General features: G+C 39.9%; 2 protein-coding genes across 4 annotated transcripts; both read right to left on the reverse strand.

The window, feature by feature from the left end:
* Positions 1–343: 343 nt before the first annotated feature.
* On the reverse strand, positions 344–5,972 carry LOC114164111 (cyclin-H1-1-like). Of its 3 annotated transcripts, XM_028048636.1 has the most exons (16): positions 5,515–5,972; positions 5,338–5,437; positions 5,186–5,240; positions 4,818–4,973; positions 4,588–4,638; positions 4,155–4,233; positions 3,881–3,999; positions 3,716–3,789; positions 2,660–2,783; positions 2,505–2,573; positions 2,286–2,333; positions 1,777–1,854; positions 1,232–1,290; positions 998–1,082; positions 771–859; positions 344–693 (listed from the first exon to the last, which is right to left on the reverse strand). In XM_028048636.1, the coding sequence occupies exons 4-16, from the start codon at positions 4,875–4,877 to the stop codon at positions 609–611; spliced, it is 1,020 nt and encodes a 339-aa protein (XP_027904437.1). In that variant the 5' UTR covers positions 4,878–4,973; positions 5,186–5,240; positions 5,338–5,437; positions 5,515–5,972; the 3' UTR covers positions 344–608. The 3 variants fall into 3 exon arrangements, with proteins under 3 accessions (XP_027904437.1, XP_027904438.1, XP_027904436.1); XM_028048637.1 differs by lacking the exon at positions 5,186–5,240; XM_028048635.1 differs by lacking the exons at positions 5,186–5,240; positions 5,338–5,437.
* Positions 5,973–10,553: 4,581 nt separating this feature from the next.
* LOC114163617 lies at positions 10,554–13,637 on the reverse strand. The gene is made up of 2 exons (XM_028047920.1): positions 11,073–13,637; positions 10,554–11,021 (listed from the first exon to the last, which is right to left on the reverse strand). Exons 1-2 carry the CDS (start codon positions 13,635–13,637, stop codon positions 10,554–10,556), a joined length of 3,033 nt encoding a protein of 1,010 aa, XP_027903721.1.
* Positions 13,638–18,715: the final 5,078 nt, after the last annotated feature.

Here is an 18,715-nt window from a genome sequence, read left to right on the forward strand (position 1 = left end):
AATCAAAGCAAAGCAAATTCAGGTTGAACAACTAGATGAATTTGCTCCGAATTTGCTCCTCTTGCTAGGGAAATTTTTGTTAAAGATAGTATGTCTAGTGTTACATGAATTTTCCTTTTCTGCTTTACTTTTCATTTATATTTTTCCCCACTTTATTTCCTCTTTTATTTGTAACTGTTGAACCGAAAAGAAAAGAACGTAAGTTAGCTCCGTCAGTCGTTTGTACTATTTACAGGTCCCAAATGGACTTAGGTCTTCGGCACAGATATTTGGTTGATTTATTTATGTATTTGCAAGCCTTGCAAGCTATAAGAAAAATTATTCATATCTAAACAAAAATATCTGTCAAAACAATCATGCATCAGATTAGGAGAAAACTAGACCACTTGGTCACAAACAAGTCACTAATGACAATGAGGGACACAAGTTAAGCAAAGAAATCAGACTTCCAGTGATCCAACAGAAACAGTTTTCAAAAGATTCCTTGGCCACTGTAAGGTCATGCATCTAGGATCAAGCAAACGTTATCTGTGGGTTAAGAGAACATTTTATCCTTCCTGTCCAAATGAAAAACCAAATTGGCAACTATACAAGACGAATATATATAGCTATACAGGAGATGCCATAGAACTTTGTGCTTCTTTTGAGCTTTTCTCAGACTTGGGCTTAGATTTCTTCTCCCGCTTCTTTCTCCTGTAAACCAAGCCAAGTTATTATATGACACAAAATTCTCCCTATATAATATTTTGATAAGTGGAAGTTTTACATACTCGTCATGAGAGCTAAGACCCCAACAAGACTTTAGTTTTCGGCCAATATATTTCAATTCCTTGTCAGAAGGACACTCGTATTTGCTAACCTGCATCAATTTATAGCAACCAAGGCCCCAGTGATCCATGTTAAACACAAGAAAATCGGCTCCCGGCTAATACAAAAGATTTTGCTTTCATCCGTTGCTCAGTTCAAACAAACACACATCAGAATGAGGATCAGTTACCCAATCATCAATAGAATTCAGTGATTCAGAAAGTTCGGACATTGTATGCATGGAACTCTGACGGGAAAAAATGCTCGTAAGATAACTGCAATTAAGCACTTGTGTGAGCAAATACGCAGATTCAGGTCAAGAATACACTACAATATCATACTCTACGAGACCATTTTGTTATTGACCTTGTAACAACAAAAGGGAGAAGACCAAGTGGAAGAATCAGAAAGAAATAATAAGTACCTATCAAAGTCAATAACTTTATGGACGGCATTTGCGTTGCGCAGAGCAGCCAAGGCCAACTGCATCACAAGACATACAGGGGTTAGATTTTGAAGTAAAATAGTTTAAAGCAACGCTGAACTAGAATATTGAAACTGGGTTGACTAGAAAATGTTTAGTTTAGTTTTCAAATCAGTAATTGAGAAATGTAGCCAAAGTTTTCCGTTTTCAGATGATTTAAGATAGGAAAGCCATACAAGCATAATTCAAATTTTGAAACAAACTGGAATTTTAAAAAATATTGGTTTATCAATTTTATATAATGTGAATAATGGTTGACCACTCTTTTGGAAATTTGGTTCATTCATTTCACTGGCGAGGTTTGTGATTTGGGACATGGATGAGTTCTTTTCGGTTGATGAACTGAATTCAATTAATTAGAAAAAAGGTCCACTATTTTATTTTAAATCATTGGAAAGTCAAGGCTGAACAAGGAACTTTTAGATAGCTGCGCTTGTAATAAAAATAGGGACTTTATTATTTACACATTAGTGGTCCGAGAATACCTGCCCAGGAGGAAATAAAAGTGATGCATCTGTAAGCATGATTTTATCAACTTCCAAGTCTGCTTTTTCTTGCAGAGTCTATACATCAGAAGAAAAATTATCATAAAAATATTACAAAAAAGTAATAAGTCAGTTAACATGTTCAAGTTAATGAGGATGCATAGAGTATTATATACCAAGGGAAGAAGAGTGGTTGAACAAATAAAAATTATGGTTCCATGAGATGAGAGAAGGAATTAAAGGAACAACCAGTATATATTGGAAGCTCATCGGACAAGAATTAGATGTGAGAATAGTCAATATGACCAATCCATGTGAGATTAAATTATAAAGAACAACTCCTCACACCTCTCATTTGGTATGCCCCATCTGTCCAGAGATATTATCTAAATTCCCTTTATTTTTATAAGGGAAGACCTTTAGTAACTAGTACTCAATATTTTGCTAATCACCAAGTTGGACAATGGGCTTAGCCAGACAATAATAACGTTGAACAATAGAACTAGTACCTTGAGCCTTTGGAGCTGATCATCACCAACATAGCAGTTGCAGAACTCCTGTAATACCGTTAGTCACAATTTTTAGCAAATGAAAAAAAAAAACAGTGCTGATATCAGCCAAGTCATGTAATAACTAATACAGAAGAAAGATAAAACACAAGTTTTTATTTAAACATGAATCAATGGTTTTAAAAAATTTAACATTTTAAAAGTTCCACTCAGCCAAACCTCCATATCATTTATGAAACCTTCAACTGAGCGATACGGCGCATAAACAATAAGATCAAATTCCAAACTCTGCAAAACAAGTTTTTCACATCATAGATGAACAAAAACAAAAACATAAAAAATAGATTACTTTGCTATTTGAGGAAAATACATGCCTGATAGACTATCATTTCGTAATTGAGAATCATTTGATGATCCCGTGAAACCTCGGCCTTACTAAGCTCCTCAGCTGACACATAATTTTCTTCTATCTTACAAGCAGCATATATGCATGCCAACCTGTGAACAGTGTTATTGATATCGAATAACGGAAAATATCGGATTCTCTAAACATCCTTTATAAAGTTATGGCGGAAACATTGGAGTTAAAAGAAATACGATATATGGATATAGATCATTAATATATATATATATATATATATATATATATATATATTGTCTAGAGGAATGTGAGAGGTGGTGACAGTAGCAACCGGCGATGAGCGGCGGCAACTGGCAATGGGAGGCGGCCACCGGGCAAGCAGCAAGGTCAGTGCAAAAGAAAGAAGACAGATTTGGGAAGGGTTAGTGGAGTATTAGGTTAAAAGAAAAGAGAACGTATTCAGCCTGCAATTAGGGCCACGTTCTACATAGTTGCATCTCATAAGTATGCACGTCGCTACCCGTCCTAAGTAGGGTTTATTCTCAACATGTCACTGCCCCTACTTCTTCTCCGTGTCATTGTCCTTGTTGCTTCCCCATGCCGCCCCGCCTGCCATAGCCGTTCCGCACCCACCACCCGTTATGAAAAAGCGGCCGCCATGAGAAACCCGACTCGCTACCTCCTTCTTATGGAGGCAGGCTGAAAACAACCACCGGTTTCCGCTTAGTCACCACCATAACCAAGTTTTAATAACCGGTGAAAAGTCAAATAAATGCAACAATGACTTTAATGAAGTTTAGATAGATAAATAAGTAAACAATCAAACCAAATTATAAAAACTATATAATTGGCTCAAAAGAATAAAAAGTCAAATCAAAATGACTAATCCACACCTCACAAGCAGTGACCCAAAAGCAATCATTATAACCATTTTCAACATCTTCAAATAAACTCAATAGTGAATTTACTATAATGATTGATGAATTCCAATTCCGATTCAATGTTGCCAAAAATGCAAGTGCTATCATCCTAGGTTTAGAGGTCCTCATTAGACTAAATTGAAACTTACATTATATGTTTTGGCTGATGTTCCATCACCGACCATTTCAAATAGAATCTTTTAAAAAATATAAGGGCCGTTGCCTGTATATAATGAACCATTTCAATCATCTCATTAGCACAAAATGCTTCAAAATTGCATTTAAAATATCCAGATAAAGAAAGGCCCACATACCTTGACCTTGCGAGGTAAGTTGAATCCTTTACATATATTCTGAACCAAGATTTCATAACTGGCCCTTACACATTTTTCTTGTTCAATACTAAGAGGTTTTGTCCCAGAATGCTTTTCAGCTGACATAAAATACTACCTTGTAAACAGTAGAAAATAGAATTTCGCAAAAACAAAATGTGGAACAGAAACCCAATGAAATAAATAGAGATAATAAAGACAAGATGATAAAAACATAGAGGAAAAAAAATAGTCATCTTTACAAAAATAACATTACCATTGTCCTTTGTGGTATTGCGTGGTTCAGGATACGATAAAGACCCATTACCATCTACTTCCATTAGAGTTGTTCCATACTTTTTGGAAAAAAAAAAAAGAATAGTAGTCATCAGCATCCATGTAATAAATTTCAAATGATACTATGAAATATTTATAGAGGCATTCTTAGAATGATCTTATTTGATCTTATGACTTTCATAGGCTCCTTTTAGCTTCATTAAATTCCCTGTTTTGGCATCAAAATAAACCTTTTATAATAAGTTTAATTGTCAACTCTATGGCATAAGCTCTCATGAGTCATGTGACAAAATCAATTTTCAATTAGTTGTTCCCAAGCACGCTCTAAGTCTACAAGGAATAAGGGAAAATCAGCCCCCACAAGACCACATTATTCAAGAAAATATGATCCGATTCATTAGGTTAAAGCATACCTCCCCTAGAATTTGTCTTGCTCTTTGATTCGCTTCTCGATGTTTCATAATCTAAGAGAATAGAGAAAAGAAAAATGAAAAACAGTAAAGTGTAAGCAAATTATAACAAAATATAATTGCTCAGCCCCTCTTGTGCAGAAAGATTAGAACAGCATCTGCTGGGAAAATGAATATGAATATGAAGGTTGACTTTAATGAATAGCAAACACACAAACGAACAACACAAGTACCAGATCTTGAGAAGTGAAAATCCATTTAGCTCGTTGGGTAGAGGTCATGAAATCAGCCATGGTTAATCAGAAACGCTATTTGAGGAGCTTTTGTTCAATTATTTAACCCCAAATTATATTGCAGATCAAGCTTCTCGTCAGATAGTTGAGAAAGTGCTGAAAACAGTTCAGATTACAAACATAAGGATTTTAACTCAATTATTCAAAGAATGAATTGGAAAACAAAAAAAAACATTTTAATCTAGCCCTTCGCATTTTTTCTTGAAATCAAAATCAATGAACCCCTCCTAATTCATGTTTATAAACACAATATAACTCTGTCTTCCTTTTCTTAATTTAACTCTGATTTCCCTGTATCCGCATTGTACCATAATGATCACAATACAGCTTTCCCAATATGAGATTGTATATTGATGTAGTAACCTGAACGAAAAGTCCCATATCAGTACAGAACCAAATCTGGACAGAACATTTTCTTTGAGGCCATTGGACACATGGTAGTGGAAGAAGTTAAAAATACCTTACTCCACTGGAATATTTCACCATCATCAAATTCCAAAGTCAAAATGCCAACAGGATCAAGCTGAATTGACCGACCCCAAAATTTACTCTTTAAGCTCCTATCTCCACGAAATTTCCAATATTTTCAAAGCCATGTAACCAATTAAGTTAAAATTAGACGAATTAACAAACTAACCTTACGCAGAAGAAGAAGATTGCAGATGAGCAACAGACGAGTGCTGAAGGACAGACGCCAGAACGCAGAGAGGCGTTGAGGAACGCAGAGAACACAGAACCAACAGAGCAATCACGGACGCGCAGGGACTCACGACGAAAGAACAACCTCCAACGACGGAGGAGCACCGGCGAACGAAACGAAGTATGGCGGAGGAGTAGCGGCGAACGAAATGACGAATGGCAGAGGAACAACGACGAATCACCAATGAGCACCGATGAATGGAGGAGGACGACAACCGGAGGAAGAGGACGACCGCAGGACGAGGACCGACGACCGGCGGAGGAGCAACGACAACGACGTAAACGACTGTGACAGAGGAGAGGAGTGTGCTGCGAGTGCACGAAAGCGGCAGCAGATTAGGATTCTGATTTCAGAAAATAAGTTTTTTAAGATGTAACTGGCTTTTAGGGTGGATTATCCGGGAAGAATTGTTTGGGGGAGAGTACGAATATAAATTTTTTTTAAATTGATTTTGACGATAAAATAAATGTATTTAAAAATGAATTTTATGAAAATTAGTGAATAATTTAAGTGATACGATAAATTAAAAAAAATATATAATAGATAAAATTTAAAATTTAAAATTGAATAACTTTTAAATAAGTTAAAAATATTAAATTTTAATGATATTTTAATTATTATTTATATATATTATTAATAATTATTATCATTATATATTATTTTTAATTATTATATTATATATAATTATTATTAATTATTATATTATTCATATTTTTATTATTATATATATTATTAATAATAACTATAATTATATATACATATAAATATATATTATTATTACTTTATTATTATATATATATATATAATAAAATAATAATGTATAACAAATGATAATAATATATGTAACGGAAAAAGTTATAAAAGTAAAAGTAATATAAATTTCTTCAAACCTCTCCACAATTGAAGGGATGAAATTTGATATTCATCCTCCAAATTCATCTCGCTTTTCCATTTAAATCATGTTAAAAGAATATAAAAAAAAAAATCGATCCATCACAAATCTGCTTATAATTGTTGTTAACCATTTAAGTAAGCATAGCGTTAGGCGTTAGGGTCGACTCAAATTTACATAACTCGGTTCAAGTGAGCTAGACCCGTTTCACAGGTTCTCTAACCCACTATAATTTATCTATTATCAAATTTTAATAGGTTATATAGATTAATATAGTGACGAGTCCGATGTCACTTACTCATTACAACAATAAAAAAAATTACTCAATGCAACAATTTTAATTCTATTAACTTTATTTTAAATTATGTAACTAAGCATGGGTTTAATTTTCATTAATTATAGTTTATATATATCAAAAAAATTTAAGTAATACATAATTAACTTTAAATTAATTATTAGAATTTTTTAATTTATAAAATAAGAATAAAGAGTAAAATATTACCATTACTATTTGTTGATTTCTTTATGTACCTGATCGATACTATTTAGGTGCGGAACCAGACGGTCTTAAGAGTCCTCTGTGTCGAACCTCCTCCTGTTCCTCCCTGGACTCCTCCTGAGACTCTCAGCCGTCTGCACTCCGGGGGTGGGGGTACCTGCAGGCACTCCGACGCTCAAGTTAGAGAGTGATTGATATGGGTAGTAGTAGATTAATCAGAAAAGTGTACCTTTACCTGTTCACTAGGCCTTAATTTATACTAATTTCTTAATGGACCCGTTATTAATGTTTGCAGTACGTTTGTATTTGAGGATCGATTCCTTCCCTTTCCGATTAAGGTTGCACGCAGCGGTTCTTTCCTTATTGGCAAGAATTGTTCTTCTGTGCCTTTAATAAAGATCAGTCCTTTCCATTCCAAAGTTTGTCCGTCTGTACTTCTCTCATATCAGCTCCTTCCTTTTTTGGCCGTCTGTACTTCTCAAATATCAACTCCTTCCTTTTTGGGGTTTGGCCGCCTGCACTTCTCACATATCAACTCCTTCCTTTTGGGGTTTGTACTTCTCAAATATCAACTCCTTCCTTTCTTAGCTGTCTGTACTCCTTGAGGTTTGATTGCATGTTGCCCCTCTGTAACACATGTTCCGCCTGCTACCCCTTGGGCCGGGGTGTACTCGGCCAAGAGGGTCGGGAAGTACACGGCCGCTGTGCTTACTAGGCTGCCAGCGTTGTGTTGGATCCAAGCCCTCACGGCTGGGCCATCGTGTGGGGATGCCCCTATCTGGGCCGGGATGATCCCGGCCAGTTTCTTCTTATTGGGCCGGGTACTACTCGGCCATACACTAACACCAGTCCCCCTAGGCTCGTAGTGAACGAAGTTCACAAGAGGCTATGATGTGTTGCCTTTGGTAATGGTGCCGAGACGTCCCCCACCACATGCATTTCACGCCAGGGCGATGGTGATGGGTCGCCACCTGAACACAATGCTAAGCCAACTGCCAGAGACAAGCAAACTGGCTACTAAGATAAAGAGTTTACAGAGGGAATTGGCCGAGGCCAATAGCAGGAGGCAAGAGGTTTCACTTCAGTTGGGAAGTGTGAAAAATGAGTGATCTCAGCTGCTAGCAGAGCGTAATGTCTTGAAAGCGCGTTGCAGGGATTTTGAGAAGAAGGATAAGGATTCCCAGGCGGCCTTGGAGCGCCTAGAGGAGGAGCTGGCCGCTGAGAAGAGGGATAACGCTGAGAAGGCTGGCCGGATTTACCAGTTGGAGGGGTATGTGATGTCCCAGCACAAGGAAGGTTTCCACAAGGCCCTGCGCCAGGCTGCTCACTACTTTAAATTTGACGCGGGAGATGGGCGTTTCAATATTGATGAGGATGTGTACCAAGGTTCCGTCATGGCTGTGGAGGACATTCCTGTGGCTGGGCAACAGAAACCTACCCCCGAGGATTGATATGTTACTTTGTATTTTCGTACTTTTAGAAACTATTTCTCGAGATTTACTTTTCTATTTGTTGAACATGTATTAACACACATTATATGTTTGGATGTGGTGCTTCGAACTTTCTTTTAGATTTTTGTGTTTGCATCTGTTGCGTGTGCCTCTTTGTATGTTGCTATTTGTATTTGTAGGTGAAGGTGAGATGCGTTCGACCACTTTGGGCCGTGATGTGGCTGGCCATCTTTGGCCGGGATGTGCTCGGCCGTACCTGGCCGGGATGTACTCGGCCACTTCTGGCCAGGATTGCGTTTTCTTTTACGTTATCTGCTCCTTAAGCTTTTGTTTGTGTATTTACCGTAGGTTTTGGCTTGTATGGGGGGTTCATCTAGGGCGATGAAGCTTCCTTTCCCATTGGTATAGGTATGGGGGGATCATCTAGTTCGATGAAGCTTCCTTTCCCATGAGAGAGTGTGAAATTTTACCGGTTATTGTTCTTGATCAAGATATATGCATTTGTTGAAAATAGATAAGATAATTATAGGATAATGAAATGATCATGCTTTATTTATGACTATGATGCCTCGTTAAAACCTTCTTGACCAAAAACCCTCCTTAGGGAAAAAAGATCAAGGTAGGAAAGAGTACATCATTTATTCCGCAATCGAAATCACAAAAAGAGTCTGAAAAATAAATGTTTGGCAAACTAACTGTAATAAAACTTGAGATGTGAGGCGTTCCAGGTGGCCGGGACAGGGGCACCGGATAGGTGCTCCAACCTGTATGCGCTGTTCCCCACGGCTTCGCTGATTCGGAATGGCCCCTCCCAATTGGGCGAGAACTTCCCTTCATGCTTCCGAGCGGCACTTGCCATACGCCATACTAGATCTCCCTGGTGAAAGGATCGGGGTTTGAATTTGGTACTATATCGGCGCTGGGCCCTTAGTTTGGATGCCTCCTCCTGAATGCGCACTTGATCTCGGAGCTCTTAAACCAGGTTCAGGCTTGTTAGCATACTTTCTTCATTAAGACGCGCGTCGAACAGGCGGCGCCATAAAGAGGGCTCTCCAATCTCGACCGGGATCATTGCGTCTACTCCATATGCTAAGCAGTAGGGTGTCTCTTGTGTTGTTGACTGTGGGGTGCAGCGATATGCCCATAAGACTTCTAATAACTTGTTAGCCCACCTTCCTTTGGCATCTCCCAACCTCTTCTTAAGTTCTCGCAGTATGACATTGTTTGCTGCTTCGGCTTGCCCATTTGTTTGTGGGTGTTCGACTGAGCTGGTTATATGTTGTATATGGAGTCCCCTATAGAACTCAACTAGCCCCTTGTCGATGAACTGTCTACCATTGTCTGTTATGATGATGCTTGGTATGCCAAACCTGCACACTATATTCTTCCAGACAAATTTTTGTACCTGCTGGGCCGTGATCAGGGCCAGTGGCTCCGCCTCAATCCATTTAGTGAAGTAGTCTATAGCTACCAACAAGAATTTTACCTGACCTTTCCCTGGGCTGAAGGGCCCTAGAATATCCATGCCCCACTTGGCGAAAGGCCAAAGGGAGGTAATACCGTGCAACTCCTCTGACTTGAGATGTATCATGTTACCATGCTGTTGGCACTGAGTGCACTTCCTTATGTACTTCTCGCAGTCTTCTTTGACAGTCGGCCAATAGTATCCTGCTCGTAGTACCCGAGCTGCCATGGTTCGGGATCCTGAATGTAAGCCACAAATTCCCGTGTGTAACTCTTCCATAATATACTGGGCCTGGCAGTTTGTGACGCATTTTAACAGAGGGTTGGAGAAGCCCCGTTTGTACAATTCTTCACCAACCAAAGTGAATCGAGAAGCTTTCCTACGCATGATAGGATTATCAATTCCGTCCGTGTCACCGTGTTGAATGAACTGTATAATAGGAGTCATCCACCCTTTCTCCTCTGGTGCGACTGTCTCAGTAGCATTACATTCTGCCAAAGTCACAGTAGGACGGTCGAGTGTGGCATGGATCACTGTATGATGTTGTCCTTTTACTTTAGTAGTTGCCAACTTCGAGAACAAGTCGGCTCTGGAATTTTGGGCTCTATCAACATGCTTTACGTTTGTCGTTCTGAATCTGTTCAACATGCCCTGCACAACGTGATAATATCATAATAGCAGGGGGTCCTTTACCTGGAAAGTGTCGTCCAAGTGTCCTACGATCAGTTGAGAATCAGTTCGGCATGTCACCGTATTTGCTCCCATGTCTGCTGCGAGGGTCAACCCTGCTATTAGTGCCTCATATTCTGCCTGATTGTTAGAGGGTTTAAAGCCAAAGCGCATAGCTTGCTCGAGTAGCAAATCATTTGGTCCTTGCAAAACAATCCCAGCGCCCCCGCCTTTCGCATTTGAAGAGCCATCCACCGACAGGATCCAACCTTCCTCGCGTACGTCAGCATCTCCCGTTAATTCGTTGACAAAGTCTGCCAGGCATTGCCCCTTGATCGGCCCTCGAGCTTCACATCGAAGATGATACTCAAATAGTTCCACGGACCACCCAACCATTCGGCCGACGAGGTCGGGTCGCCTCAAGACTTTGTGTATGGGGTAGTCAGACTTGACTATTACCTCGTTCGCCTGAAAGTACGGTCGCAGTCATCTGGTTGTTATCACAAGTGCTAGGATTACCTTTTTCACTGTCTGGTACCGCAATTCTGCATCATGTAGGGCTTTGCTGATAAAGTATACGGGTTGCTGGTCCCCCACATGATCTTGTACAATGGCCGCACTGACAGCATTGATAGAGATGGCTAGATATACTAACAGAGGTTTCCCCTTGCTAGGCTTCTGTAGTACTGGGGGAGAAGACAAATACTCCTTTAGTGCTTGGAAAGATTGCTCGCAAGCCTCATCCCATACAAATTTTTGTGCTTTTTTCATGAGCCTCAACATCGGCTGGATTCTTTCTGCTAATTTAGGCATAAAACGTGACAACGCAGTTAGCCTCCCTACCAATCTTTGTATCTCCTTGATGTTGGATGGACTCCTCATGTTGACAACCGCTTGGCACTTATCGGGGTTGGCCTCTATTCCCCTGTGGGTTAACATGAAACCTAAGAACTTTCCGCCTGCAACCCTGAAAACACACTTTTCTGGATTCAGTCTCATGTCATACTTCCGTACAGCTGCCAAGACCTCATCCAAATCTTTGACGTGTTGCTCGAGTGAATCTGACATGACTACCATGTCGTCGACGTAGACCTCCATACATTTTTCGATGAGATGACGAAACACCTTGTCCATCAGCCGCTGGTATGTGGCGCCAGCATTCTTTAGTCCAAAAGGCATGACTTCATAGTAAAAGTTAGCTTCTTCTGTGATGAATTCCGTTTTTTCTTTGTCAGGAGGATACATTGGAATCTGATTGTACCAAGAGTACGCATCCAGAAAACTAAGCACCCTGTGTCCAGCTGCACCGTCTACCAATCTATCGATGCTTGGGAGAGGGTATGTGTCTTTAGGGCACGCCTTGTTGAGGTTGGTGTAGTCTGTACACATCCGCCATTTTCCATTTGCCTTTTTTACCAACACTATGTTGGCTAGCCAGGTCGTGTAGGTGGCCTCCTTGATGAATCCTGCTGAAATTAACTTCTGTACCTCTACTCTGGCTGCTTCCCTTTTTTCTCCACCCATCTTTCTTCTCTTCTGTGCAACGGGTCGAGCTTCCCGAAAAATAGACAATTTGTGATTGGCTACTCTTGGGTCAATGCCTGGCATGTCGGCCGCACTCCAGGCGAACAAATCAACGTTCCTCTGTAACACTTCCCGCATCTCGGGGGTCTTTACAAGTGTCCTGCTTACATGGGTGTATCGATGCTCATCGAAATGGAATTCCTCTGTGCTTTTGATTGGTTCCACCCTCTCATCGCTGCTGACCCGAGGATCCAGGTCTACTTCTGCTTCCCCTGGGACCTTCTCAACGTTATTCACTGCTCGTCTGGGAGGAGACTCGGGTCTTTCTCTCAAATTGTTCGCGTAGCATTTGCGAGCAGTCGGTTGGTCTACATGCACCGTGATTATGTCTCCTGAGGCGGATGGAAACTTCATGGCCAAGTGATATGTGGAGACTACTGCACCAAGCGTATTCAACGAGGGTCTCCCTAGCAAAATATTATAAGAGGTGTGAGCATCAACAATAAGGTATCGGATTTTTACCGTTCGTGTTACCATTCCTACCCCGAACTTGGTGAATAAGTCAACGTAGCCTTTCGTATTCTCTCGCTCCCCTGCGAAGCCTACGATCGGCTCTGAGTATTGCTGGATCTCCCCTTTTGGAATTTTCAGCTTCCTAAGAGTGCCCCAATACATGATGTCTACCGAACTACCTTGGTCCACCAGGGTTTTCCTGACCGCGAAGTCCTCGATCTCTACTGATATCACCATTGGGTCGTCATGCTGGGGGTCGATCGCTTGGAAATCGTCATCTTGGAACGTGATGGGTGGCATGTGCCGTCTGGGACATACTGTCACGGCGTTGACACTCTGGATCGCTCGCACATACTTCTTCCTTGCAGACGTAGTGGCCCCACCTCCTGCGAAACCTCCGGAAATGTAATTAATTACTCCTCTCAGTGGCCTTTCTCTCGTATCCCGCTCATCATCTTTTTTGGGTTCGGCCCCTCTGCGGGTGCTATCTCCTTCCCTATCCCGGTACTCTGACGTCCTTCGTGGTCGCTCCTTGTAGCATTTTTCTCGTTCTCCCCTTGAGGAGAATCCCCCACCTTCCCGCTTTACGAATCTTCTTAGGTGTCCTGCCTGTATTAGTTCCTCGATTTTGTCTTTCAAGGTAAAACATTCCTCTGTTGTGTGCCCATAATTTCGGTGATACCGACAATGCTTGGTGGTGTCGGCGTTCGGGGGAGTCGGGGCCCTTCGAGGGGCTGTTATTAGATCGGTGTTCAGTGCTTCTTCCAAAATTCTTGCCCTGTTGGACACGAGTGGTGTGTACCTGTTGTATTTCGGCTGCCTAGAGTCTTTGAACCTGTGGACGGATCGGGGTGCTAACGCTCGCTCCCTATCATGGTGCCTTTTCTCCTGTGCGTCTGATCGAGTTGTATTGCGAAATTCTTTCAGTTCCTCCATCTGCATGAATTTAGTGGCCCTGGTCCGAAGCTCGTCTAGATTGTTCACGGGCTTCTTGCATAGACTGTCAACAAAAGGGCCAGGCTTTAATGCTGTGATGAGGTGGTGCATGGCGACCTCAGGATTCAAATTAGAGATATTCAAGGATATCTTTCTGAATCGTTCCATAAACTCCCGCAGAGACTCTCCTTTTTCCTGTCGTATATTTACCAGTGTCAGAGAAGTAAGGTGGTGTGGCTTACTAGTGGCAAACTGTATGCCGAAACGGGTGGCCAACGTATCAAAACAGTCGATAGAGTTGGGTGGCAATCGTGTGAACCAATTGAGTGCAGGCCCTTTTAGGGATGTTGGGAAAACACGACAGAGGATTGCATCGTCCGAAGTATATAACCCTGCCTGGGTGGTGAAGACGTCCACGTGCTCCTCCGGATCAGTAGTGCTATCGTACTGGCTTATAGTTAACCCCTTTCATCGCGCGGGAAGTTCTGCTTCCATGATCCCGTCCACGAAGGGGTGGCGTCTGGCTGCTCTGGGCCTTGCTTCTGTTTGGTTGGTGGTGGTTTGCGCTCGGGACTCGTCTCGTCCGGTACCATCTCCTCCCTCTTCATTGCTACAGGATTCCTCCATGTGGGGGGTATTCTGCTCAATTTGCGCTCGCATCCGCTGGTTCTCCTCGCTCAGGGCATTCAATTATTCCTCGTTCTTGCGCCTTAACTCTTCCAACTGGTGGTTCATCTTTCGTTGCATCTCCGCTGCTACTGAATTATGATCGACTGCTGCTCTTGTCGACACCATCCTGCTTGAGAATTGTTTGGACCCACGGTGGGCGCCAATTGTACCTGATTGATACTATTTAGGTGCGAAACCAGACGGTCTCAAGAGCCCTCTATGTCGAACCTCCTCCTGTTCCTCCCTGGACTCCTCCTGAGACTCCCAACCGTCTGCACTCCGGGGGTGGGGGTACCTGCAGGCACTCCGACGCTCAAGTTAGAGAGTGATTGATATGGGTAGTAGTAGATTAATCAGAAAAGTGTACCTTTACCTGTTCACTAGGCCTTAATTTATACTAATTTCTTAATGGACCTGTTATTAATGTTTGCGGTCCGTTTGTATTTGAGGATCGATTCCTTCCCTTTCCGACTGAGGTTGCACGCAACGGTTGTTTCCTTATTGGCAAGAATTGTTCTTCTGTGCCTTTAATAAAGATTAGTCCTTTCCATTCCAAAGTTTGTCCGTCTGTACTTCTCTCATATCAGCTCCTTCCTTTTTTGGCCGTCTGTACTTTTCAAATATCAACTCCTTTCTTTTTGGGGTTTGGGCGCCTGCACTTCTCACATATCAACTCCTTCCTTTTGGGGTTTGTACTTCTCAAATATCAACTCCTTCCTTTCTTAGCCGTCTGTACTCCTTGAGGTTTGATTGCATGTTGTCCCTCTGTAACACATGTTCCGCCTGCTACCTCTTGGCCGGGGTGTACTCGGCCAAGAGGGTCGGGAAGTACACGACCGCTGTGCTTACTAGGCTGCCAGCGTTGCGCTGGATCCAAGCCCTCGCGGCTGGGCCATCGTGTGGGGATGCCCCTATCTGGGCCGGGATGATCCCGGCCAGTTTCTTCTTATTGGGCCGGGTACTACTCGGCCATACACTAACACTTTCTAATCAGTATACCAAACATCTAATCTATTACTTTGATTAACTATTAACATATATCAAAAAAAAATTTAAAAATATTTTTTTGTATTAAAATTATAATTTTTGTAATAAAACTAAAAATTTTGTATTAAAATTATAATTTTTCATTGTATTAAAAATAAAATATGTTAAAAGTTATTACATAGAATAACCTATTTATTCAGGAAAATAAAACTAATCATTATAGTTTTCATAAAAAAAAACCTAAACAAAATTAGAAGATGTTATTTCAAACCAAATTTAGATTCAAAATATTAAAGTGAAAAATATGTTTCCATCATAGTGTCTTGTTTTTAATTAAATGCATAAAATTAATATATTTTTTAAAATATTTAATTTATTTTGGATAAAGTCAACTATTTTTTAATTATTTATTTTTAAAAAATAAAATAATTTTATGAAACTATTTATTTATGCATGACAATATATTAAATTTTGGATTAAGATATTCTTAATATTTTAAAACTAAAATTATTTAGTGAATGTTTAAAATTACCGTGATGATAAAAAAATTATAATTGAATAAAAATGTTTAAATACAAAAAGTTCGAGACTTTGAACTATAATTTTAATTATGAAGTTTAATATGACAAGAAATAACTTTAAAAATATTATACAAATCAAAAGTTTAAAGGTTAAATACGTTTGGTTCATAAATTCAAACATGAAATTGAAATTCTTTCGTGTCATATATTTTCATACATTTTTATTTTTAAACTTTTGATAATGAATGAATATAATAATTTTAATGTTAATTTTCTCTTTTACATGTTAAACATTTGAAGTTAATATTTTACTTAGAACATGTAAAACTATATAGACAATTCTATTGTCAATATGAAACATGATTTAATTCATTAACAAAAATTATCATTTAAAAATGTTATATTGCTAAAAAAATCAAACAATTATCATAACAAAAAAAAATATAAGATGAAGTTTGTGAATGAGAAAAAGATTAGAAAGAACTTTGGTTAAGGAATGTTCGAAGTTATTGTGTCACTATTTTGTTGTCTTAGACTTAGTCCTGAATTTATCTTGTAAATAGGTGATGCATATCTAGAATTTCATGTAAACCAAGCTTGAACTGTATAGATTAGTTGTTTCTCTATTGGATATTGTTGGTATCGCGCAGCGAAATGTTTGGCGTTTGGACAAAAACCAAGAGGAGGGTGAATTGGGTTCTTAATAAAAATTGTGATTTTAAAATTTTCCCTTTTAATATCAAAGATCAATTAAAACTATCTCCTTTATTTTAATAAACACAATAAAATAAAGAGAGTAGAGAAGAGAAAATTGCACAAAGTATTTATACTGGTTCAGATCAAAAGACCCTACATCCAGTTGTTAATCTCTCAAAAACGAAATTAACTCAATCACGAAAATAAACCAAACTTACAATCAATGATAAGAAAGATTAGGGTTTAGAAAACACCTCTCTTGAATCACACAAGAGATGAAGACACCTCCCTTGAAATCCACAAGGGATGAAAACACCTTCCTTGAATCACACAAGGAATGAACACCTCTTTCGAATCAAACAAAGGATGATCGGCTTCTCCTAACAACAGCAACAATACTCAATCACTCAAGATCCCACTTGATGAAAGTTATCGCTCTACCCACACTTGGTTTTTCAAAGCCTTCCCACAGAGAGTTCTCAAGTACTCAGACTTCTCTAACTTCTGTGTTTGATAATGAAAGCCTACCACTCTATTTATAGAAGCCTATTTAGAAATTAGGTTAAGAATATGAAAAGATAAGTCACAACTGCCATAGCTAATCGATTATCATAAGTGATAATCGATTATCACAAAAACTTTTCTAAAACCTTTTTCTCGCTATGATAATCTATTATTAGTCAGGATAATCTATTATCAGCAGGTGATAATCGATTATCAGTAATCGGTTATCAGCAGGGATAATCGATTATCACGGAGACTTCTCCCAAAAATCAGTTTTAACTAAGATAATCAATTATCACTAAGAATAATCAATTATTCTAGTGAGTTTTGCAAATAAATAAAATTCTCTTGGTGCTCTACTACTTGGGTTTTGCCTTTTGACTCTTGACATGCTAATTTAATTATTTTAAATAACAAACACAAATTACAAGACTTAAAGCCAAATCCAAGATTACAAAAGCTGAATAAACCAAAATGATCTCATAAAATTTTACACTTTATTTCAAAATAAAAATATCATAAAGTCATAAAGTCTCCCATGTTATCCCCCGCTCCGTAGTTAAGCATCACCGACACCACCTGCATCAACATTCTCTGCTCACGTGTACCATGCACACGATCATCGCCAAACACAAGCAGATAGGGTGAGCTTAATAGACAAAACATATACAATGGCAAACACATATACAACAGATATATATATATATATATATATATATATATATATATATATATATATATATATATATACAAACCAAACAGACATCCCATAGTGTTTCCATTCTTTTAAATCTCATCACCTGGCCACCACTAGATCATTCGTGTTCTACCTCTCTTAGAGACTACTTCAAGGTAATTTGCTGCCAAACCTATCAGCCACAACCGACAGAGCATGTGCGGGAAACCATTGTTACGGATCATACACCGCAACGCCAGGTGGAGTTCCCAAATACAACATAAGTCATATTGTCCCAAGATTACCAAACTCATCAGCTATTTACTGAAGAGGGCAATCTATCTGGACCCATCCGTACTGGCCACAACCAGCACACTCACACCGGCAACACTCGTCAACCCGAGCTTAACTCAAGGGTTCCTCGTGTTCATCTGCCATCCGAGCTCAACTCGAGGAATGTACGTACTTAACCCCTATCTCGAGCTCAACTCAAGGGACACGTTCCGAGCTCAACTCAAGGAACCCAACAATCTTACCTTTGAAGCATCACCAAAAGCCTTGTAGATCACGCCTATAAAGTCCAACAACTAGGACTTACAGCAGCCAAATCGCCTAACGGGGGACACGTACCGCTAGGCGCTACAACTCTTAGACTGCCTGGCGGGGTACACGTACCGCCAGGCGCCAAGCGCCTCAAACCATCAACAGTTGAAGACACAGCCTAGCGGGATAGTTCACACCGCCTAGCGGGACAGTTCACACCGCCAGGCGCATCCACGCTCAGACCTCACTAAATTCACCACAACCGCCTGGCGTAACCCCATTCACCGCCAGACGGACTCGCACCATACTTCGTTGACGTTGTGGCTCTCGCCTGGTGGTCTACCAGTCCCCGCCAAGCGCCATATCAGTATTGTCGTTGTACTGGTTTTTGTACCAATCTGCATGAATTGAACTACAACCTAAGCATCACGAATTAAGCTATTTCTCTAGTTTATAGTATTGCCTTTCGAGTGGCTAACTTGCTATCCAACTCCCTACTTTTCATTCATATTTAACCACACAAGGGTACAACTTGGTTTTTCTCAGATTCAACCTTATTTAGTACTACCACATCACAATGCACTTCCCAGTGT

The sequence above is a fragment of the Vigna unguiculata genome, chromosome 9 (assembly GCF_004118075.2).
Source record: "Vigna unguiculata cultivar IT97K-499-35 chromosome 9, ASM411807v1, whole genome shotgun sequence".
Lineage (NCBI taxonomy): Eukaryota > Viridiplantae > Streptophyta > Magnoliopsida > Fabales > Fabaceae > Vigna > Vigna unguiculata.